Source organism: Hippoglossus stenolepis, chromosome 2, assembly GCF_022539355.2.
Source record: "Hippoglossus stenolepis isolate QCI-W04-F060 chromosome 2, HSTE1.2, whole genome shotgun sequence".
Lineage (NCBI taxonomy): Eukaryota > Metazoa > Chordata > Actinopteri > Pleuronectiformes > Pleuronectidae > Hippoglossus > Hippoglossus stenolepis.
In genome coordinates this window covers 7,825,837-7,848,371 of record NC_061484.1, presented here as the reverse complement: position 1 = coordinate 7,848,371, position 22,535 = coordinate 7,825,837, and the positions used below count along the sequence as shown (strand labels likewise).

The 22,535-nt window shown below is 42.2% G+C and overlaps 2 protein-coding genes across 2 annotated transcripts; both read right to left on the bottom strand.

Annotated features, from left to right (window-relative positions):
* Positions 1 to 5,894: 5,894 nt before the first annotated feature.
* Positions 5,895 to 9,989, bottom strand: rps15a (ribosomal protein S15a). Its single transcript, XM_035177605.1, has 5 exons — positions 9,882 to 9,989; positions 8,827 to 8,964; positions 8,577 to 8,656; positions 7,913 to 7,998; positions 5,895 to 6,027 (listed from the first exon to the last, which is right to left on the bottom strand). Exons 2-5 carry the CDS (start codon positions 8,957 to 8,959, stop codon positions 5,934 to 5,936), a joined length of 393 nt encoding a protein of 130 aa, XP_035033496.1. The 5' UTR covers positions 8,960 to 8,964; positions 9,882 to 9,989; the 3' UTR covers positions 5,895 to 5,933.
* A 1,530-nt stretch (positions 9,990 to 11,519) lies between these two features.
* Positions 11,520 to 18,869, bottom strand: notum2 (notum pectinacetylesterase 2). The gene is made up of 12 exons (XM_035177469.2): positions 18,724 to 18,869; positions 17,901 to 18,546; positions 17,668 to 17,720; positions 17,139 to 17,234; positions 16,958 to 17,018; positions 15,696 to 15,808; positions 15,338 to 15,440; positions 14,753 to 14,941; positions 14,556 to 14,656; positions 13,617 to 13,764; positions 13,462 to 13,509; positions 11,520 to 12,990 (listed from the first exon to the last, which is right to left on the bottom strand). The coding sequence occupies exons 2-12, from the start codon at positions 18,542 to 18,544 to the stop codon at positions 12,687 to 12,689; spliced, it is 1,860 nt and encodes a 619-aa protein (XP_035033360.2). The 5' UTR covers positions 18,545 to 18,546; positions 18,724 to 18,869; the 3' UTR covers positions 11,520 to 12,686.
* Positions 18,870 to 22,535: the final 3,666 nt, after the last annotated feature.

Genomic DNA, 22,535 nt, shown 5'->3' with positions numbered 1-22,535 from the left:
CTGTTATCTCCGAATCAATCATAATTAGTCTTGCTGCTTGCCAACCACCAGCCCGGCCTGAATGCAGTATGAGGTCCGGGAGCGGAAGAGGAGGAAACCCCACACAAACACGTGTTTCTACTGCCCTCAAGTGTTCGCCAGAGGAACCGTAAGGACAGAGGAAGCAGAAAGGGGGCTGGTATTAAGAGCAGCTAGTATGAAAAGTGATGCCATAGCAAAGGACTAATAAGTTCCTAGACTCACTTGTATGTGATAATGGGTGTGATGTTTGCACAAGGACCTCGGTGTCAACTGCAAAATGTTTTCCTCCTGCCAGGAATTTACAAAATTCAATTGCTCCACTCGAGCTCCATCACCAGCACACTGGGAAAGATCACCAGGAGAGGACAAGTCATTTCACAGTGCGCTCATTTTTCACAAAAGAGAATTACTCCAGGCGATGGAGATTTTGTCTGCAGAATGACAAGGGGTTAGCAGGCACAACGCAGATCAATGTGGATAATGGAGTGGTGCTGTCTCAACACCAGGGAAACACATAACAAAGTATGTGTTACAAGTGACCAGAGCTGAGAGTATTACCTCAGGAAAAATGAAACAGAACATTTCAATCCATATCACTGTGGACAGACAACATCTTTTAAAGGGTCATTTCACCCATATCCTGATTACATACAGTCAAGTGATGCACAGAGGGAGAAAGGGGAAGAATGGATGAGACAATACCGTTCAGTGTTGTTGCATCACAAACCTGCCTCACACTGGAAATGCTACTGGGTTGGAAATGAAAAATTTGATTGGCTACATAACAATCAGGTTAAGATAGACAGTCCCAACTTAATTAGGCAAAACGTCATTTCTGAACACCCGATTACAGTTAGGTTAAGGTTAAGGTAAGTTTAAGTTTAGGTTGAGGTTAAGGTTAAGGTTAAGGTTAAGGTTAAGGTTAATTGTTAGGTTAGGTTAAGGTTAAGGTTAAGGTTAAGGTTAAGTTTAAGTTTAGGTTAGGTTTAGGGTAAGGTTAGGTTTAAGATAAGCTTAGGTTCAGGTATAGGTTCGGGACAAGGTGGGGGCCCAGGTTTTCGGGTGTTACGGTTCGAAATCAAGATACACATGAACAAAAAAATTAAATAAACAATTAAAGGTCAATCTGGTGCCCAGGCTGGAATTGGTCCTGAAGGCCGCTGCAGGTACAGCTCAGAAGGTCAGACGAACATGTAAAAGGTAAGTGTCATTACATGCTAAATGGTTTTGTGTGTGTTAGTCATTCGACACATGAGCATGTCATCATGTGTCATCATGTTTTCATAAGTACAATATTTTCTGACTCAGTCGTTCAACAAAGGCGCGCAGAGGCACGGCCCCGTTGCTCTCTTGCTCCCCCTGCTTCTGGCGCTCTCTCTCTATCAAAGCGGGCCAAACAGCAGGCTTTTTGTTTCGGTATTAATGAATTCTGTTTGTTTGGTGAGCCGCACGTCTCCTCTTCTCCACCACAGTTGTGCTTTAAACCCCTTCAGGGGTATCTGAGGGATCCAGCTGACAGATGGTGAGGGCTGGAGGAACGAGTTGGAGGCTGGCGGGATTGTGGACCGCGACCCTAGGATGTTACAGTGACGCACATTGTCTTCAAACACACTCCATCACTGTGGCACAAACAGTGAGGGAGGCCTCGCAGATGTGGATCTGACTTCAGGTGTTTTCCTCCTCCAGCCAGATCATTATTTCCTGCTCATTGTTCCAGCTGTGTTTATACTGCAATAACTCCATCTAAAGTGTGCTCATAAAAGATGGAGGAATGTGTTAAATATTAAACATTGACAGTCAGTTGCATATTGGATCCATAATGATGACATGACCTGTTAAGATGTCCTGGAAAACAAAGCTGCTTCAATTGTAGATACCAAAACAAACCAGGAAACAGATTCTAACCAACGGATAACTATGAAACTTGGTTGAAGGATGTGGTATGGATCAGGTAAGAACACAATACATTTTGGTGCAGATCTGGATCTTGGGGCGGATCCAGGCATTCTTTTTCACTTTTCCTTTCACCGTCTGGTTAACAGTCGTCCTCTAACCAGAAGGTCTGTGGTTCGATCCCCATCTGGTCTCCCCCATCTGCGTGCCAAAGTGTCCTCGGGCAAGATGCTGAGCCCCGAATTGCCCCTCATAGGAAAAAAGTTCTGCTAATAGATGCAGTGTATGAATGTGTATGTGAATGGGTGCATGGCAATAAACTGTACTGTAAAGTGCTTTGAGTGGTCATCAAGACTAGAAAAGCTCTATATAAATACAGAACATTTATAATTTCATCTTCCCGTTCCTTACTTTGTAAAATGTCCTCATTATTTAGTTAGAGGTTTTTAAACTAGCTCATGTGTTTTCCTGCAATGTATATTATTAATCTTGTCATTTTCTATGCTTTTTAAAAAATCTGTTCAAACAAATAAAAAATAAAAAATACAAATGACAAAATGCTTATTGTCATTAAAATAGATGGGATCAATTAGATATTTACCACATAGTTGAGTGATGTCATTTTTTTTTAATACAAACGTCAGTGTAACTCAGAATGTTTTCTTATTTCTGAAACAGAATTCTTACTAATCTTATAAAGCAATAATGCCACTAGGGTTAGGGTTAGCTCACCACAAGAAATTTGTTCTAAAAACCCGATTTTCTCATGTTTCTCCACGGGGGAGTGTTTTATTTTCCTCCTGTAGTCTGACAGCTTTTCAGGTCTTATCCTTTTTAAAGCCCTTAGAGCTTCATTAGAAAAGTGAAGCAAAAAGACAGAAGAGACAGATGTAGTCAGGCTTCCTGACAGATGTGGAACTCACTGTATGGTCAGTGCCTTCAGGTTGCTCTTGGATAGACTTTCACCACAGCCTCTTTCAGTCTGTGAGCACCAAAGCAGCTATTTCACACCAAAGCATCTCAGAAGACCAAGTATTCCTGGGAGGTAAAATTCTAAATAAATTGTGGGAGTATCGGCTGATGTGCAGACATGTCTCCTCTTCTGGTTTGTGTCCCTTCTGTCCAGCACCTAGTGTTTATCAAGATGTGCAGACGTCTGTAGACTTTTCTGAAACACTATAGCATCTACCCTTTCAAAATAAGAAGTATCAAACTGTTTACAAGCTACCTAAATAACGGATTTATTCCCTGCAGCCAATACAGCTGCATCCATTTGCTCTAAATGTCAACAGGCACACTGCTAACAGAGCAACAGAGGCCTAACTCCGCAGCTCCTCTGAACTCTCAGAGCTCTGAGTCCCGGCTGCAGTGCCCGCTCTTTAAAAACAGCAGCAGCAAAAGAGTTTGTTTCTCCCTTTACAAGGAAGCGCTTAAGTGCTGTGAAGCCATGTGGGAGGCAATCAGTCTGTGTGCACGGCCCTCAAGGAGCACTTGGACAGAGCTATTGCATTAGCGGGGCTGTTTAGAGTCTGAGGCAAGGTCAGCCGCCGGGCTCCAGAGAGGACGGGGACGACGGCTAAAATACGCAGAGGAGCCCAGAAAAGGTCACAGTGATGAGAGGATTGCAGGGGCAGAACGCCAGCGCCCTTTACAAGCTGCCAGCCGCGTAGCAGAGAGGTGGCGGCTCTTACCAGTCACTGGGGGCCACAGCCACAACATGGATGTGCTTATTTGAGGTTTGTCTGGGGTTAGAGCACAAGTTGTGTTCATCGTCAGGTCTGTTGTCTATAGAGATACAGTCCTCTGAGGGGTGTGGCCTTGTCACAAGTCATCCACGTGTTTACCTCATTAGCTGCTGTTAGTGGTTGACTGATAAACGTATTATCACTCACTCAGTCTTACACACAAACAGTTGAGTCTGTCCACCTGTTGTTTTACCTGAGGAATAACAACCCTAGGATAAGGACTCAGGTCTTATTCCTGCTGAGTCTCTTTACATCAGGTGAGAAACAGTGACCACAGATGAACTCATCCAACCCCCTTCATCACTCCATTCAGTCTTGTCCAGGTATCTGCAAGTTAAATTTAGGACTATTAAGACCATAATGAAGTTTTCAAGTACGAAAGATACCAAGGAATATTGGAGTTCCAGAATAATTTAGGTTTCCCATAACTGAAGATAAGGTGAAGTAGCCGATTAGAGCAAAACCCTTGACACACATTATCTCAAACTACAGAGACCTTTCCCAGACAAGCCGAGTTTACACAGTTAAAATCTGATCAGATCCCTTTTGTTTGTAGTTTTATAAATATTGTTGAGAAAGAACCACAATACAGACTTTCCATCCTATGCATACCACCAATACATTTTTTCTTTTGAATTCCTTATTTGTGTGATATGTTGTGCAATAATGCATTAAACGTGATACCATAAAATGGTGTGCCTTTCGGCATTCAATAAATTTGGTTATCCAAATAAAATATAAAATATTAATATTTAATTATTAATATTAAATAACTTTAATTGATTAAAGTTACCTCGGGGCACCACCCTTCAAAGGAAGGGAAAAGATAGCCAATTTATTGATTAAGTCTCAAAAGTACTAACTACAAATTTGGAACTCTGATTAACAATTAAATTAATAACTATAACCAAAATTACCATATAGATAGTTAAGTTGAAGGATATGGAGTTCTTGACAGTGTAGAGGTTGGCAAAATTCACTTATGCAACATTAATGAAAAAACATTTGTGAAAGAAAAACATTCATTATGAATATAATAAAGTATAAAAACACAAATTACTAACGGTGTACTTACTAAACAAAGATAGGTATGTGAGTATGCATGTGTGTGTCTATGTGCTTCCAAAATGGCGGCTGGCCACTTTGAAGATAACACCCTTCCCCCCCTATTGGAATGTTTACGATATGTAGAGATAATTAGGTGAAGATTTATGCGTGTGTCTGTGTGCCAAGTTAGAGAAAGAGTGTAATGCAAAGAAAGTCTGTGAAGAGCATAACAAACATTAACTTTACTTTCGATTAACTTATAACCAAAATATCACAACACAAATCAAACTTATAAACATCACACAGAATCGAATAAACAGTCTTGCTTAGCCTAGTATAATTATTAAGCCCAGTTGTGTTACCTGTCCGTGGAAAGGGGAAAAAGAGTTGCTGTGCAGTTCGCAGTTTTGTGAAGTCGTCTTGCTGATTCTGTTGGGCTCAGTTGCTGTTTGAAGTTCTCCAACAGGACATCGAGTCGCTGCTTGAAGGGTTGGTAGAGCTTGGGGTGCGAGGAGGTTTCCTCGGTGAGATGAGCTGGAAGCTGCTCCTTTATGAGTCTTAAGATTCTGGGTGATCCTTTAAGATGGATTTACTGAATATATGATCAATCTTCTCTAACCTCTCTCACACTAACACACACACATCTGCTTCTCACCATCTTTTGTTCACAGCCTTCTGATTTTTTTCCTTTTAAAATCCCAGATCAGTAGTTCTATCATGCCACATTCTAAGGTTTGATGTCAACAACTGAAGCTCTTGACCTGTATTGTTTAGCATTGCAGCAACATGGACTGATTTCATTGCATGAATAAGCCAGTGTACAGGTTTTCTAATAAAGTTGTGTGCAGACATGATTCCATTAGTGGCTTAAGATTTGATCAAACTGTTGACCAGCCAAAGGAAACGGGACAAGATGAGCAGTTTTCTTGTTCTTAAGTTCCTAATGATATGAACTTGAATTTTCATATTGCCAATTACACTCATGTTGCTCAAGTTGTCTATGAGTTTACTTTTTGTCTCACCCTCTGTGGAGTTTAAGGACATAATCAAATGATGTTGCGAGTTTAACTATCAAGTTCTTATCAAATACCAGCACCCTGATTTGTCTGTTCTGAAGGATCTGATTAAAGCTGCAGTGCTACAGAAAACCATTTCTCTACAGACATGAAATAACAGCAGACCACCAGCTTCCTCTTGGTTGGTTTTTTATTTGCAGTTCTTTACATTTTAGAAAAAGAATCCAAGGATTTTGCCTCCTGTGTGTTTCCGTCTGGCCTCTTCATGGTCCATGATGCCAGCCGAGGTGGTCAGCACAATGTATCTGTGGAAAGAAAAGTCAATGTTTTATACACTGCTCAAGATAGCATTAAAACAGTCAGAGGGCATTGCAAGTGTGGTGGGAGTAGACAAATCAAAACCAACTGGTGTAGCTTTGAAAATATAACATTCACTATATTGATTGCAAGCTACAGGTGAGGCTACAGGTGAGACTCGAGCTGCTTTCAGACATGCACTGAACTCTGCAGTTCCTCCCCATTTTCTCCAGAGGACGCGCATTTGCAAATATCAGACTGAGACGCACCGCAGTTTCTGCGAACTCTCTGCCTGGCCTTCTAGTATTAAGTCTGTAGAAATCCAGGAAAATTCGATGTCTGAATTCAGCAGGGGATCCCCGCTGGATTCACTGCGAAGGAGTGGGGGGGTTGATGACGCTTCTAACATGCGACAGATGCAAAAATGAAAAAGAAAACAAATATCTCCCAGTGAAAAAGCGGTGCCATACACGTAGAAGACAGACAAAGATGTCTAGAGAGATTTTGGTGATAAGAGCAGACACCGGGGTTGGGGGTGCTGTACACATGATCTCCACAGCCGAGTCAATACGTTGCTTCCTGTTTACGTCTGCTGCACCTCTACTGAAAAACGCAGAGGATTTGATGCTGTTGTGAATGTCTGTGCAGAAAACCTGCCGCCGTGTGGTGCATGTGTGAAACGCAGACTACGGGTAAAGTCAGCAGACAATTCTCCAGATTTTACCCAGAGGTAATGCCTGAAAACAGCTTCAGTGAACAAAGCTGTGAGGCAGCCAGCAGCTACTGCAGCAATCCAATCCAGGTGTTCTTGGATATTATGAGAGAACACAAATTAATTTTAAACCTATTAGAAAAAGGGAACAGCCGCATTTGCCTCACCATAAGAAGCAAATGTTCGCCCTCTTGCTCGCAGATTGGAACTGAACAGGAAACGAAGGTTCGCCACTGATACATACATGTACATGTGACCAGGATCTAATGCTACCCTCAATATAATACAAGCTCATGGCCTTTAACGTTTCTGCTACATCCTCTAATAAAACAAAGACTGCACCTCATAAAAGTGCTGAAAAAAAAGCCCTCAAACAATTAATTATCTTATTACCCTGCTGTACCAGTGAAAGTTCAATTGAAACGCAACAGGTACCATCCACCAACCATTTTTCACTTTACACTACAAAAGTTTCTTCACCCAAAACTCTTCAGATTTTCAAAAGAATTTTAGTGTTCAAAATGCCCCCCCCCCCAAAAAAAATAAATCAGTAAAAAGTTATGAGTAAAAATCAGTTTTATGTTGAGTGTCTAACCTACGTGTTGTGATTATGCAGACAAATCAAATCATGTCAGTAATCCACCATAAATGACAAATGTTAAGGTGAATTCACATTGTATATGTCAAACAGGGTGGTACAACAAGGACACCCTGTTAAATACACTATTCTATATGTTCTGCATCTGCAGGGCAATGATACTTTGTTCTTTGGGGCAAAAATTCTGAACAGATTCATTCCACTTCTCTCGTGTACGAGTCACCTTAATGACAACAAGGTCTCCTCAGCGTCCTTCCAAACAAAGTGACTCAACCACTGATCAAAATAATACATTTTGTTTAACACATTAAGCCCTGACCAGCATAACACCAATGCCTATAGTAATTTCAAAAGCAAGACAAATGGGCCTATTGAGATTCTCAACTCATTTCCTTTCCATTTAACTCTTGATGTGAAAACAATTAGACCAATCTCAGATTAGGAGGGACAAGTAAGGACACATGATGGACAAGCAAGTTGATAACTACAGTAAGACTGGGGACCATTGGGGGCTCTGTCAGCAAGCGTCACTCATGTGCATTTCAGTTGAAAGGCTCTGCAATAGTCTGTGTGGGATTCTCACCCAAACTGTCTAGAGGGCAGCAGGTTGTTCTGCCACTTCTCCAGGTCCTTGAGCTGGAGATCAAAACGAGGACTGATCACACCACACTGAAAAATTAAGAAAAGACTGGTTAACATTCAAAATATACAAAAGCAGATACACAGCTCCTGGTTGAATACTATTAGATGAACTATCTGTGATAACTTTGATATTCCCAACAGCTCATTGAGTGTATTAATGAATTCACCACTTCACAAAACAGGAACAAAATAAAATAGAAGCAATTAGAAATATAAATTCAGATTTTATATCTAGAGACATATGGAAGAGTAAGGTCCCGGTCACACATGCGCAAATGTATCTATGGAAAATGTTCGCCTCAGGTTTACTTCCAATCTGTGTGAGCAATGGGGGGAATAAAATTTGCTTCCGTAGGCAAAGTAAATCCACAGTTTGGTTTAGTTTGTGATGTTCAAGTTTGGCTAACTCGCCTGCATGCTCGCATGTGTGACCGTACCCTAACTCAGCAGAACTGAGGAGACCGAGACCAGAAACTGTAACAAGCTCTTTACAAATGTACATCATGTTCACCATAAGGTCGAAATCTCCAACATGTAGAAAGCAAATGTTAATTTAAATAGTCAGAGTGTGGAAGTGGAAGGTTGAGCCAGAAATGAAACTTTACCTTGTTCAGCCTGCCTGTGAGATTGACGACAATTTTTCCTGCTCGGTGATCGTCAATGATCTCAAACTCGCCAATGTAACCTGGGGGGGGGGACAACATCAACATTAGATGAACACACTTTGGACTTAATTAAACTTTTAGCTGGTGACATGCTGACCCATCTTATGTCAAATGCATACTAGCACATATACAAGCAACACTATTCACATGTTTCACACCCACCAAGACTAGAGAAGTAGCAGCAACTCACCGTGCTTCATCATGACGGTGAGGAAGCGCACAATAACCTTGGAGCAGGGCCTGATGAGGACCTGGCGTTTCCCACGCTTCTCTGCATTGTTGATGCATTTCAGAGCATCTGCGAGAACGTTCATGCGCACCATGATGCCTGTGGACACAGAGACAAAGACTTGGTTTGAGAACCTGGGGTCTGTGAACATACACTGAAAAACATGTGCCTGACTTTAGTTTCCCCAGTGTCCTGACACCAGTGGGTGTAATACGTTGTCAGTGGACAACGTATTACAAACTGGAGGAGAGCTAATGTCTGTTACCACGCTTCCAAATAATAGTCCTAATACATAAAGTACACAATTTAAGCACTGAGTGGGACCCACATAAACAACCATTAACAACAAGGAGCATATGAAGGCGTGCGAGTTGTGGCTCGTTCTGTCCAGCTAGCACACCTTGGCTAGCATTTAGCAAGTAGCGACGCTTTCGTAGATTACAAATGAGCAATAGCAACTTGGCTAAACTAAATCTGACAGGTTAGGGGAGCTCCGTGCGGACACCGGCGGACATTTACACCCAGCGGGCAGCGCTGCTTCAACCTCGGTCCCGGTGAATAAGCCACACGAGACTCCCCCATCACAGCATGGTCCTTCATGAGCAGACACAGCGGCTAACTAGCCTCAACGGCTCCAGCAGCGAAGTGGAGCTCTACCTGTCCACAGTGAGCTCGGAGCCGGAGGAGACCCGCACGTGCTGCGCTCAGACAGAAACACACACCTCACAGGGCCGGTTACTCAAAGTGTATTAGCGGTGAAAACAGACGTGTGTGGCCGCTAAGCTAACAGCTCAGCGCGGGCGCATTGGAAGCAGCCTCCCAGGGCCGGACACAGCGATGGGGAGGAACTTTGAAACCCGGCTGTGATTCTCCACTTTCACCGATCGACACAATATTGGTCTCAAATCACTCATCTGCTCTTTCGCTACAACGTGATCACAGCGGTTGGATATTTAACCTTCAGATGCCTCCGATACGTAAAAGATTGAAGGTGACGGGGGAGAAAGACATCTTACCGGTTCTGCAATATGGCGGAAAGAGGAAGTAGAAAAAAGCCGCAATGCAATATGGGAAACAAATCCAAGATGGACTCGAGCGAAGATGAGCCACACCGTTGCGAAAATACTGTCTCGTATAGTGCCCCGGTTGCGGTGGTGGGATGTAGCTTATTACATTTACTTAGTTACTGTGCTTATGTACTTAAGTACATTTATTTACAGGTAATTTTCACTCCACTACATATATCAGCAAATATCGGTTGTTTACGATGTATTGTGCTACATGTTGACATGTTTTAAAAAAAATACTTTTAAAAGTAATCAATCAGGTTCACTGATCCAATCAGAGCAGGCAGATACATCTACAGAAACACCTTGAATAGATTTGGCCTTTGCATTATGGAATAGGCTACACTCAGGAATTACTTATTAATACCGTAGTGATATTATGATATAATAGTATACTTAAAAGCGCATGCATTAAATTAAGCAGATACGTTAATGTGGTACATTTACTGGAGAACATTTTTGTGTATTTATTTTTACTTTTACTTAAGTGAAATGTTTGAGTACTTCCTCCTCTACTTAGTGAAAAACGATACAGAGATGATTTGCATATTATTATTTTCACTAACATGGCTTGTGGCTTGGAAATATTTTATTTATTGTTATTATATTTATTTATTTAATCAGAGAGGGTTTATTGCATATACTTTGATACATGTCTAGCGGAATACTCTGATCTATTCAGCCACATTTTAAAAACCTTGATTTCACAACCAGATTCGCACTTCATGCAGGATCTTCAGTAAACATGAGTCAGATTTAAAGCAGGACCGAGGAAGAGTAATACTGTATCAATTTCTAACCCCACTGATGCATTTGGCTCAGCCATAAATATTTGGTGGATTTGTTAGAAACCAAAACAAAAGAAAGAGTTTTTTAGCGCCTCATATGCTCGTTCCTGACGAGGGTAATGTGGCTTGGTGAGAGCAATCAATGTTCACATTTGCTGAAGGCGCACATTAAATAGAACATTCGGAAAGCGAGGTAATTTTCAGCAGAGTCAACAACAAAGCCCAGACTTTTCTGCTTATGTAACACATCTTTAGTGCAACAACAGGAGGAAATGACCAGTGTGGTTTGGGCGTGAAGGAAGGTGGGCAGGATGTATGTCATGAGATGATTTATTCGGAGTTAATTGTAGATTAGGGCTGTGCAATTTTCAAAAAAACACAGTTTCTACACTGCCCTGGCTCAGTAAACATTAGAGGTCCTGCAACATGATAGATTTAAGTGGGCATGAAACATCTCACAACTTATCCCTGTTGTTTCCGCTGCTCTCAGATTTGCTTGAATGGCTCTTAGAGACATGATGATCCCAGTGGTCTCTGTACATTGTGTAATCTTAAATGCATACTGTGCAAACCCTTTCAGGAGCATGTGCACTTCTTTTCACACTTTATTTAAGAATTTAGTGCCAAGATTAAGCAGTCTTATTTATTTCCTTCATGTAGTTCAATTAACACAAACTAAGAAAAATCACAAGCACATTATTGTTTTATAGTTGAAAATGCCAAGAAAATGAGCAACCAGACTTGGGTGAAGCATGAAAAAAATGCAGACTTCACATTATTAGGGACAGGTAATATTTTATTCCCTGTTTCAACATGTGCAACAATTCAGTCTGATACTTATTACCAGCAGGTACATTCTAGTCAAATCCTTATCATATGATATCATATGATCATCATACAGTACCTAGAAGAAATTAAAACACACAGTTACAGTAACATCTGCAAATGCCTGGTAAAAGTAGCATGACATTATGAAAAAGGTTGGTTTTAAATAATGACAATAAAGGTTTGCAATACAAAGTCTGTATTATGTCTTTGGATATCACTGGATACACATGATCCCAACAGTGGAGTGGTGAATAACCACGGTTGTTGTTGTTTTTTATGGATCTTTTTTCTTTTGTAAGTAAATAAGTTAAATGAAAGGATATATATATATATTATGTTTTAATATATTTATGTTTTATATATTTTCTATACATGAGAAGAAATTATGTCTGTAGTATGATCTACTCTCTCTCTCAGAGATGATCTCCTGCCGATATCAATGATCACACATGAGCATACATACAACTCACTGTCTTTGTCTGTGTGCAAAAGCTTTATGTATTTATTTAAAAACTTTTATCGCTGTGAGTGCACTTTTGGAGTGCTCTGAATTTTGTTGTGTGAGAATCAGAATCGTCCCATCCTAAAAAATTGCAATCATATGAAAAGTATGACTGTTGTGTACAATGATAATAAATTAACCTATATCTAGAGCAAATTTAAACATAACAACTGCAGTATATGATGTACGCATGTTTCTTTCCTGTCCAAGCAACATGTTTGTGCCCCTGGCTTCTTGCAGGAGCCTCTTTATCAACTCTACTACCATGCTCTGAAGTAGAATTTTCATGTTGAGTGATCAGGATGACAGTGAGCTGTAGATGGCACAGTATGTCCAACCACCTGCTAAAATCTTAAGCTCTCCCACCACTACAAGTGAAACACCTTTAGTTTAGGCCTAAAGCTCTTTCCTCTGGTGTCCAGTAGAGGGAGAGCCAAACCACTCACACCCAGACACAGTGACATACCCACCAGCCACCAATTTAACAGACACATGGAGCATAATGGAATGCTGAGCAGCACAAGACGTAGTAACCAGATTTTTGTACTATTTCTATGGTTACATTTAAATTTCAAAACATTTCCCTCTGTTAGGCCTTTGTCAGGCTTTCTCTGGAGCTGCTTTCCATTCATACACTTAGCCACCGTTGCTGACCATGCTGGCAAGAGAATCTGCATCTCCCTGGGGATCCAAGCCCAGCCACTGAAGGTTGAGGCCCATGGCTACTAGCATCTGGAGCAGGGTAAGCTCCTGCTGGGTGGCCTGGTCCACCAAGGCCGGGCAGGTGGGGTTGCACTGGGGCCGCTGGCAGGTGTCGACCAGGTGAAAAGGACAACCTTTGGCTGGAGTCCTGTTGTTGCGCGTTGCCTCCAGGCTCCTGTCCCAGCAGTGCAGGGCCCGCGGCAGAGAAGTACCTCGGACTTGGAAAGTCATCCAGTTGCTGGAGGAACAACAAGACAGACATGTCAGGGGATGAGAAATAAAGAGTGAGAGGCTAGCAGAGGTTAGCAAAAAGCAAAGTACTAGACAGGAAAGTATAATCATCCATGTCATGGTCTGCTATTTGCGTTGGACACTCTTGTCTCATTGTCTGGGTGCAACAAGTGTTACATCACAGCAGAGACACTGCACAAACACCAATTATAATTTGGTCTGACTATGTAAACGTAAGACTGCCCTGACCTATCAGTGTCCATGTGTGCAGGAAAAAGAATGAGTGTGTTCAGGGGGTGCTACCGAGGGGTTAGGGAAAGTGTGAAATAGCATTTGGTGACATGAAGAATGTGACATGATGAACGAGTGAGCAGAAACAGCAGCATAAGATCAGTAGGTAAAGATGGCCACTGGAATAGACGAGAGTGGCAAGTGTAAGAGTGTATTACCGCCACATGAGTCACATATCCATTCTTACCTTCTAGTCAGCACTGTGTGGGAGAGGCAAGACGGAGCAAATACAGCCCTGAAAAACATATACAGAATACGGTCATTTCTAAGCTTAGGCCCATTCACCATCTGGGGCATATTCGATCTAGTGTATAGCTCCAAAGAAGTTGTTTGGGAACTCACGTGACATCTCTTAGGGAGGTCGTGAGCTCTCTGCCCAGGTTCTGTATATACTGCCACTGCTGCTCAGACAGACTCTGTCCTCCCATGTAGATGTTCTCGACCCTCAGCTGCTCCTCATCGAACAGCCACTGCACAACAAACAGAGGGGCTACAGGGAGCAAAAGAGTTCAACATTAAAGCTGCTTTGATCGATATAACAATTAATCCGATGTGTTGCTGTGAGTAATCGCTTGTCGCGACGGACTCGCGGAGAGTTATCATTAGATCACTCCGTGGTTCCCCCCCTCTCTACAATGTTTTATAGCTTGTTTTAGATAACTGTTTAGGTTTTAAAAGCCTATTTAAAAGCTTATTTATTCAGCCGAGACTATCTGCTGAATAGAGTGGAGCATTTGGCAGATAAAGAGTAAGATATTTCCCTCAGTAGTTGGTAGGGACCAGAGGAGATAAAAGGAGAATGGTTATTGGACTTACAATCATGTTCTGTATCTGTAACGGTAATAGGTCACTTTTGTATTTACGGCTTGTTGCGCTGCCCCGTGTCACCAAATAGAAATAAGATACCTTGAAGAAAAACAAGCAAATTCTTCAGGTTCAGCCTGTGTTGCTGTCTCCATAGTGTCTTTATTTGATACTAGCATTTCGAGTTGCCAAAGTTGTATTGTTGGAAAATTCTTATTTGAGGTCATTATGTTGAGGACATTAAGTTCTTCAGAGTTGTCACATCTAGAAAATTTCAGGAAAATATGGCTTCCGTTTTTTTATTGTTTATCCAGGTGTTTTTGCCTGGATTGTATAGAGTCTGTTAACTTGTCAGCTTCTGAGCATATCAAACTCCCCATGTCGTAGTAATGTGCACCTTTTTTAAAACAGCCCAAGTCAATTATATTGCATGTTAATCAAACACCAAGATAAACTTGGGTACCAACGAGCACTCACAGGTCAAGGTAGAGTAGAGTTTGTGTCCAAAGAAGCATTGCCACTCCTCTCCTCTCTTATAGAGCTGCCGACACCTGTCAGGCACAACCCCATTCCACAACCTGAAAACACACACACACACACACTGCTTAAAAGCTTACACTGTTAAACCTAAACACCTAATCTGTACTGCCTGCCAGAAGAATGGACATCCCCACCTGAGTCCTATCTTGATGGCATCTTCAGGTGAGCAGGAGACAGTCTCGGGACAGTTGGGTGATCTCTGCTGCTTACTCTCTAAAAACCAGCCAGAGTCCACCAGGCCTCGGACCTGAGCCTCGGCACCCAGCTGCTCCAGCTGACTGGCCACCCTCTCGATGTTCAGCAAAACACCTGTCCCGCCAGCACTTCAGGGGAGCCAAAAACATCAATAAATAGTTTGGCTTTGAGAGACATGTTTATGTTAGGGGTGTCAAAATGACAGTGCATGCCAGCCAACAGCAGGGAAGTGAAAATTTTGCAGCTTTTGCATCCAGTCAGTGGATCTTGTTTTAGGGCCTGGGGGTGTCCTAACGACCATGTTGCTAACCTTGGAGGTATGTTCACCATTACAGGGCAAGGCCCTTTAATAAACATTATGTCACTGTTCACAGTTGACTGCAAACATCTTTATTGTTGACAAGAGGATGCACCCAAAATAGGGCTTTACTAGTTTAATGTTAGACATGGAGATGGTCCAGATGGGACAGAGGATGCAGGCTCTTGTCCCCAGTGTCAGAGCATGAGCAATAAAACTAACTCACCTTGTGCCAGACAGCATTACAATCTTGGCCAGCTTGATTCCTTTGGGGATGAGGTCTTTGATGACCTCTCGGATGATCAGGGATCCCATGAAGGTGTACTCAGCTGATAACAACAGAGTAACAACGTCACATTTTGGGAGCAACACAACACACAGTTTAATCAATCATATCGTAAATCTGTAAGGGAGGAACCTCACTGAAAATGGTAAGTGTACTGCATTTTCATTACCCATTCACTCAGCACTCATGTTATGCATACAGTGCTTCACTAATATTCACATCCACATGCGTGACTGGAGGAGTTAGGAGAACCACTGACCCTATGATTAGTGGACTTGAAGGATCTAAAGGAACTTACTTGTGTTTGCATCTTGCGCTCTTTCTTTCTCTCTTCCTTGTCGTGGCCGTGGCGGGGGGGTTGGGGTCGGCCCAGTACCACTCCATACATCACTGGAACAGTACGGGATGAATCTGCAATAAAGGAGACAATCACATCTGGTAGACCATAGCTTGAGGCCATCAAAAGGACTATCTCCTCTGTAAAAATCCACTTTGACAGCACATAGCCTCTTCCATCACTTTTCAGCATAAACCGCTATTAGCTGCTGGTCACATCATAACAAGTGAAGCTGAAGCAGCCCAAAACTGATGAGCACATAGAATTGAGCGAGGACGCCTTTTACTGCTTATGAAGTCATCTTTTTCATTTGTAAGAGGTTATTTCTTTAAAAAGTGAAATAGTCTGACTTTATGCTCAACATTAAAGGGAATTCTGGTATTTTTTTAACCGTTTAGAAATATTGGTGTGTAAATTAATGGTATTTACAGAAATCTTTTGAATCTGTTCAGAAGAGTGCCTGTGCTGCCAGTCACGACACGCAGGCAGTAGCCACAATGTAATCCTGTGGAGGAACTGTTTTTTTTGTTTGTTGTAAAATGTACTGTTCTGCAGCTGCTGTAGCACTTTGTCCCGAGAAGAATCTACACAAAAATGGAGTATAAAATAAAGTATATTTGACTTGTTTGATTTGATTTGATTTGAACTGCAACAGTCCAAGAAATGTCCTCTAAAGTTGCCTTTTTTCGCCCATAAAAGGCTTGAATTGTTATTCTGGGTCTTTGCTAAGAGTCTGGTAATACTACACATTACTTCTCACACAACGAGAAGTCTCACTGTGAACCATACAGCAGCTAAATGTCGCAGAGAGGTCCATTATCACAACCTTCACCACTGTCGCATGTTTGTTGTTGTCAGAAACAGTTGACTCTGCACTGCCCTCTAGTGAATGTTTTGCTCTGCAACCATGCAAATGTAAAAGACACATTGGAATTTGTGGGCAGGGACTGATACATTGTTTGATAAACATTTTTATATCAACAACATGAAAGAGGACACTCAGAGATAAAAGTCATCACATTGGAGCTTTGTGGGGGATTTTGTTCCAGTCTCCACAGGTGCCAAAAAAAATTAGGAAGACACCAGGCAGACGTTTCTTGCAGCTTTTGTCAGCGATGAGATTATATTTGAATGAGTACAGAATTTTAAACATGTAACAAATAACAGCCTTCGCTGAGTAGCCACAATAATAAGACACACGGTGAGGACCTACAGGTACTTACACAATGTTTGCATTATGCCAGTGAGAGTTTTCCTCTGCTTGGGAAGAAAGTAGTCCGGTTCCTGTAAATCGAGCAATCAGAGATCAGACATGTCCCTTTGTCTCACTACAGATTACGTGAAAAAAGCAACACTATGAGAACATGTAGGACGTGCTTTTTAAAACATGGCCGCTTGACCTACCTCTTTTTGTTTGGGGCCACCCTGATGAGCTCATTAGTCGTGGGATATTTTGGTACCTGGAATCACAGGTCTCTCTGCTGTGACAGCACCAGCCACCTAAAAATAATAGAGACTAATATTAGACTGTCACATCCGGCACAGCAGGGGAGACCCTTGTTAGCCAATCATAGAGGCCTGTGAGGAATGGAGAGGGAAAGCAATGAACTTTTAGCCTGGTCTGTTAACAAGGCTGTACCATACTTTCACTCACAGTCTGTAATACAGGCGTGTTTTCTAAATCTTGTCATGTCACCCAGGTAAATTGTTTGTGGCTTTTTGGAAATCTCACAGAAGTCAATCAGGAGAACAATCCACAAAAGTTTACTCTAACCTAAGTCTATGAAAGTGACAGATGACAACCAAAAAAGGAGAAAAATAGAAGATGACAGGCCAAGATGACAGCCCCATCAAAATTCCAATGGGGGCGTCGCGCCAAAACAAGCTGACCTTTGGGAACCAAAATTAACCAGTTGGGTTCTTAAATACTCACCTTCCAGAAATAACAGCCATCGGCGGCTTCCTCTGAACTCCTTTAGGTAAAACCTGTAGAACCACAAATAATCAGGAATGAAGAGATGGTGACGATAAATCATCCATGACACAATGATGCTCTGTGTAGCTACTGAAATCACTATATTCACCAAATGGCAACAAATTACAATCAAAATCTTCTTCTAAGAGTTTCAGGAAAACAAGTGAGAGAAAATATGAGACCCATCTCACCCAGCTGCTGTTCCATCATTACATGTGACTTGGGTGTTCTTGAGGAAATGCAGCCTCATATCATTTGTCTGCTGTCCAGCTGTTCGAGCCCCCGCAGCGCTCTCCCGTCCGGCTACAGCCATGCCTCCAGTGCTTCTTGTGCCTCCAGTAACTCCAGTACCTCCAGTCCCTCCACTGCCTCCAGTGCTTCTTGTGCCTCCAGTACCTCCAGTACCTCCAGTACCTCCAGTCCCTCCACTGCCTCCAGTGCTTCTTGTGCCTCCAGTACCTCCAGTACCTCCAGTACCTCCAGTACCTCCAGTACCTCCACTGCCTCCACTGCCTCCAGTGCTTCTTGTGCCTCCAGTAACTCCAGTACCTCCACTGCCTCCAGTGCAGGTAACTCCAGTACCTCCACTGCCTCCAGTGCTTCTTGTGCCTCCAGTAACTCCAGTTACTCCAGTACCTCCTGTGCCTCTCGTACTTCCAGTGGCTCCAGTGCTTCCAGGAGTCAGTTCAACGACAGGGGGTGACTGGCCAACATCACCTCCTTGGTTCCCACCAGACCTCTTGGTGGACTTGCCACTAGCTTTAGCATTACGGTTGTTCTGGCACCAGATTCCCCCAAGCAGAAGCAAGAAAGCAATCTGGCCTAATATCTTCATTTCTTTGGCAACACAAGAAAAAATGATACATTCATTATTACTTGCTAACAATTTGGCTTCGCATGCACATGCATAAAAATGACTGTTAGAAACAAAGTATTCTTCATCTTTTAATCTCATCAACTAAAACTTGTTATCCAAATAATGTCCATCACTTTTTGACCTAAAAATAAAATTACCTCTTAAAGACGAATCAGCCTTGAAGATTGTTGCTGAGGCACCTCTGAGGTCAGGTAGATAACGGGTGCTGCTGAGGAAGGAGTGAGAAGTTCAGAACGCAGTGACCTGGTGTGAGAGGAGGATGCCAGTCATATGAAGTGATGAAGACTTGACCAGTTTCGATGAAGCCTGCAAATCAGTGGTGAGCTTTATAGTGCCACCATATGGATCAGATTTCCTTCTGTTTTCTCCTGCAGCTCCTGCCAGGGGCTGAGATAAAACTGCTGACGACACACCGCGAGGGGAGGTACTGGACGGCCAGTGGTGAGGAGAAAAGATAACACACGCATCTCTTCAACATATTTCAAGTCGTTGCACACACCCACCACCCGGCACTTTCCCATCTGACCATGGCTCAAGAACGAGCTCTCCTTCCCCCCCAGTCCCCACTGCTTGTCTCCCTCCCACCTTACACCTCTGATCGCCAGTATTTGGATTTAAACATCTACATGGTCGTCACAAGTGCACAGCCCCTTTGTGTGCTATTTGACCCAGAGGTCATTGGAGTACACACCTCAAACACTTTCCAACACAGGAATGAATAGTACCACAAGGTTCCTGCATGGTCAACAATTGGACACTCATGGTGTCATGGTGTCATATGTTGTGTTAATGTATGGAAGAACAACCATTGCATGACAAGTACAGGGCTTTTGTTTTGTTTGTTGTTTCTTAAAAGCAACATACAAACTGGAAGTATATCCAATGGAAGTTTTTTATTCTATATAATCCTTTAATGTCATGTAAAAATTATCATTATTCCACAATGTGGGGGAGAAGTCAAAATCCGTCAGGTAGTTAAAAAGCACAATTAACACACAATGTGCTTTGAATTTTCATGCCTTTAAAAACAGAAAGACCAAAAACTTAAGTTTAAAAAATGTTTATTATTTATATGATGGATTGATTGGCCTGCCACTATTACTAACGTGCTCTTAAATTCGATTTCTGTGAGGCTCTTTGCCTGCAGAGTGTAACATTTGAACAAATCAAAGATTTGAAATATTTATCCATGACTGTTAATTACAGTTTTATGCAGATGATACTATTTTATATATGTCACTTATATAAATACTTTATAGCAGGATTGTTAAAGCAGCAGATACAATGTGCTGCAACCTCCACTCTGAGATTCTTTGATCCGATTTATCATTCCAGTCTTAGGTTCATCACTAGAGATAACTTTCAAATTGTGAGTTGCAACAGGGCAATAATTAAGTGGTTCAGATAGATTAGAAATACATCATTTAGATTGAAAGGTTTCATGCAGTGTGTAAAGTGTCTTTACCTACAGTTGCTTCCTCTTACAGGTTGTCTCTGCAGACTCCTGGATGGAGGTTAGGTTAGTTTGCCTTTGGTGAAGAAAGATGCAGAGTATTTGAAACTGATCTGTGACTGTCCCCCCTGGGATGGTTGTAGGGTGACGTAGTGCTGTTCCCTGAAAGATCACGAGCCCCAGGGCTGTAAAATTCTCATCGATGAAATGCACACCATCCCGACGTGTCAACAATAATGATCACTAGGGAGGCCAGAGGCTGCACAGGGCTTTATCGGGCTGCTGGGACTGAAAGGACTGCAGGGTGGCAGGAGGTCTGAGGATGACTTCAGCACAGAAGAAAATAATAATTACATTATAGCTAAGACAATATAGCTTCAATTCACATCCCCTTCAGAAGACAAGACACACTGACAACAGCAGATTCACTCAACATTCATACTTGAACAACATGAAGGGCTGTGCAACAGTTTCAATTTTAAAGCGCTTATAAAACATTATGATTAGGTCAAAGGTTGACCGTAAAATTAAGATTAAGAAGTCCTTTATTAGTCCCGCACTGGGGAAATTTGCAATGTTACAGCAGCAGAAAGACATCACATAAGTAGCATGCAGTACTTGGGTGAAGGAATATAAAGAAATATAAATATGGGTTGCAAAATAGCTTTATTCTGGGTGTGTTGAGGATTGTTAATATTGTTTAGCAAAATCATACAGTATTTTGTCTGCAAAAGTCACATAACCATTTGAAGACTTAAATAAGGCAGACAGATTTATCAAGGTTTGTCTCGTTGCTTTGGCAGGGTGGAAATGGTATTTTTGTTCATTTTTCAAGCATTTCATGCGATTTTAGCTACTTTCAACTATGGCCAGAAAGAAAACAAAGCTACTCAAAAATATGTGTTTGAGATCGTATGCACCTACGTGCAATAAAAATGTACCCTAAGGACATCACTATACTGAATTTGATCTACCGAGCTGAACAATTTTTCATTCCTCCACTTGTCTTGAGGCATGCACACCACCATCTGTCTTCCCAGAAATCAATGCAACAATCTGTTTAACAGATACCTCAAATAGCTGAAAAACGAAAGAAGTTGCTGTAAATCTATCACTGTTTCGCCAGAATGTCACGAACAGGCAGATGGCATTACTGCTATTTTGTTTTTCTTTGATATGGGATTGGACAGAATGATACGTTTTTCAGAGCAGGCTTCAGATCAATGGATTAAAGTGAAATTTGTTCTCTGCACCTCCAGTGATTCAACTCCCAGAGCCTACACTGGGACAAACATTGTCCCCACCAGCGTCTACAGATGCATTCACGCAGAAAATGTCTGGAGTCTATTACATTTGTCTCTTTACATTTGTAAAACAAACATTTTACACCCATATGAGGCTCAGGAGGCATGTTGAACTTCACCCTGACAGGGGCAACAGCTTGACCCCTTGTGCAGCATAGGAGGCATTCTTTCTCTCCCTTGTGTTGTTATTTCTCACAGCCAAGCTCCAAGGTCAGGACACCTAAAGCCCAGGTGGCCTGAGCACTTTGTCTGCTGAGCATGTGTGTCATCACCAGCCTCAATATCTGAGGGCACCGGCCGTGAGCTTCAAAGAACAACGAGCCAGAGGCAGCAGTCATATGCTGGATTCTTATGTCCTCACCACAGTGCAGAAAGGTTGTGACCCACAAATAATAACTCCACATGAACAACAGATTGAACCCATAGAGTGGTGCAGTCAACAAACTCCTACTTTAATGCAATTTAAAACACAGATGTTGTATGTGTAAAACAACAAAACCTTTAAATAAAGTTATGGTCCATCCACGCTCATGCCCTGCAGCTCTTTTTACCGTGTTGCGTGTAATGTGACAATCTGCAACAGCATCACTCTGAATCTACGTTGTCACCAGCATTGAAGGGCATAGCTGGGGAAAGAGGCCCATGATTAATAGGTGATAAGAGTGGCATTTGGACAAGCCACAAAATACGGGCCTCAGGTGAGAGATATGAGACCTGGTCAGGGCAAAGCTGCCAGAGCTCGCCATTCAATCCGTGCGGACGACAGACGGGGTCTTAGCGGGATCGGTGTAAAGTGCTGATCCACTGCAGGAGGAGAGCAGGTGGGGTGGGCAAAACTATCCCCTCAACCAGGTGTTAAGAGGTCTTGCGTGGAAACCTTTTGCAAACTATGGATGCATCAGAGTGACGAATGGAGGGTCGGCAGGGGATTCAAGGTGTTGGATTCAGGAGAGCCTCTGGGGAGTGATCTAACAGCCATAGATAAGGATGGGTGACAAGTGATAATGTTTTGAATGCTACGAGTGGCTGCAGCTCCCGTCACAACCAACTGTGTTCTGTCCACCTTACTGTTGTGCCACATGCATCTTCATCTCAGTAAAATATGTTCAGCCTCGAAAATGAGTGCCACAAACGGCAATCTTAACAGCCAAAGATGTGCAAAGGTCAATTATTGACATAAAAGCATCACATC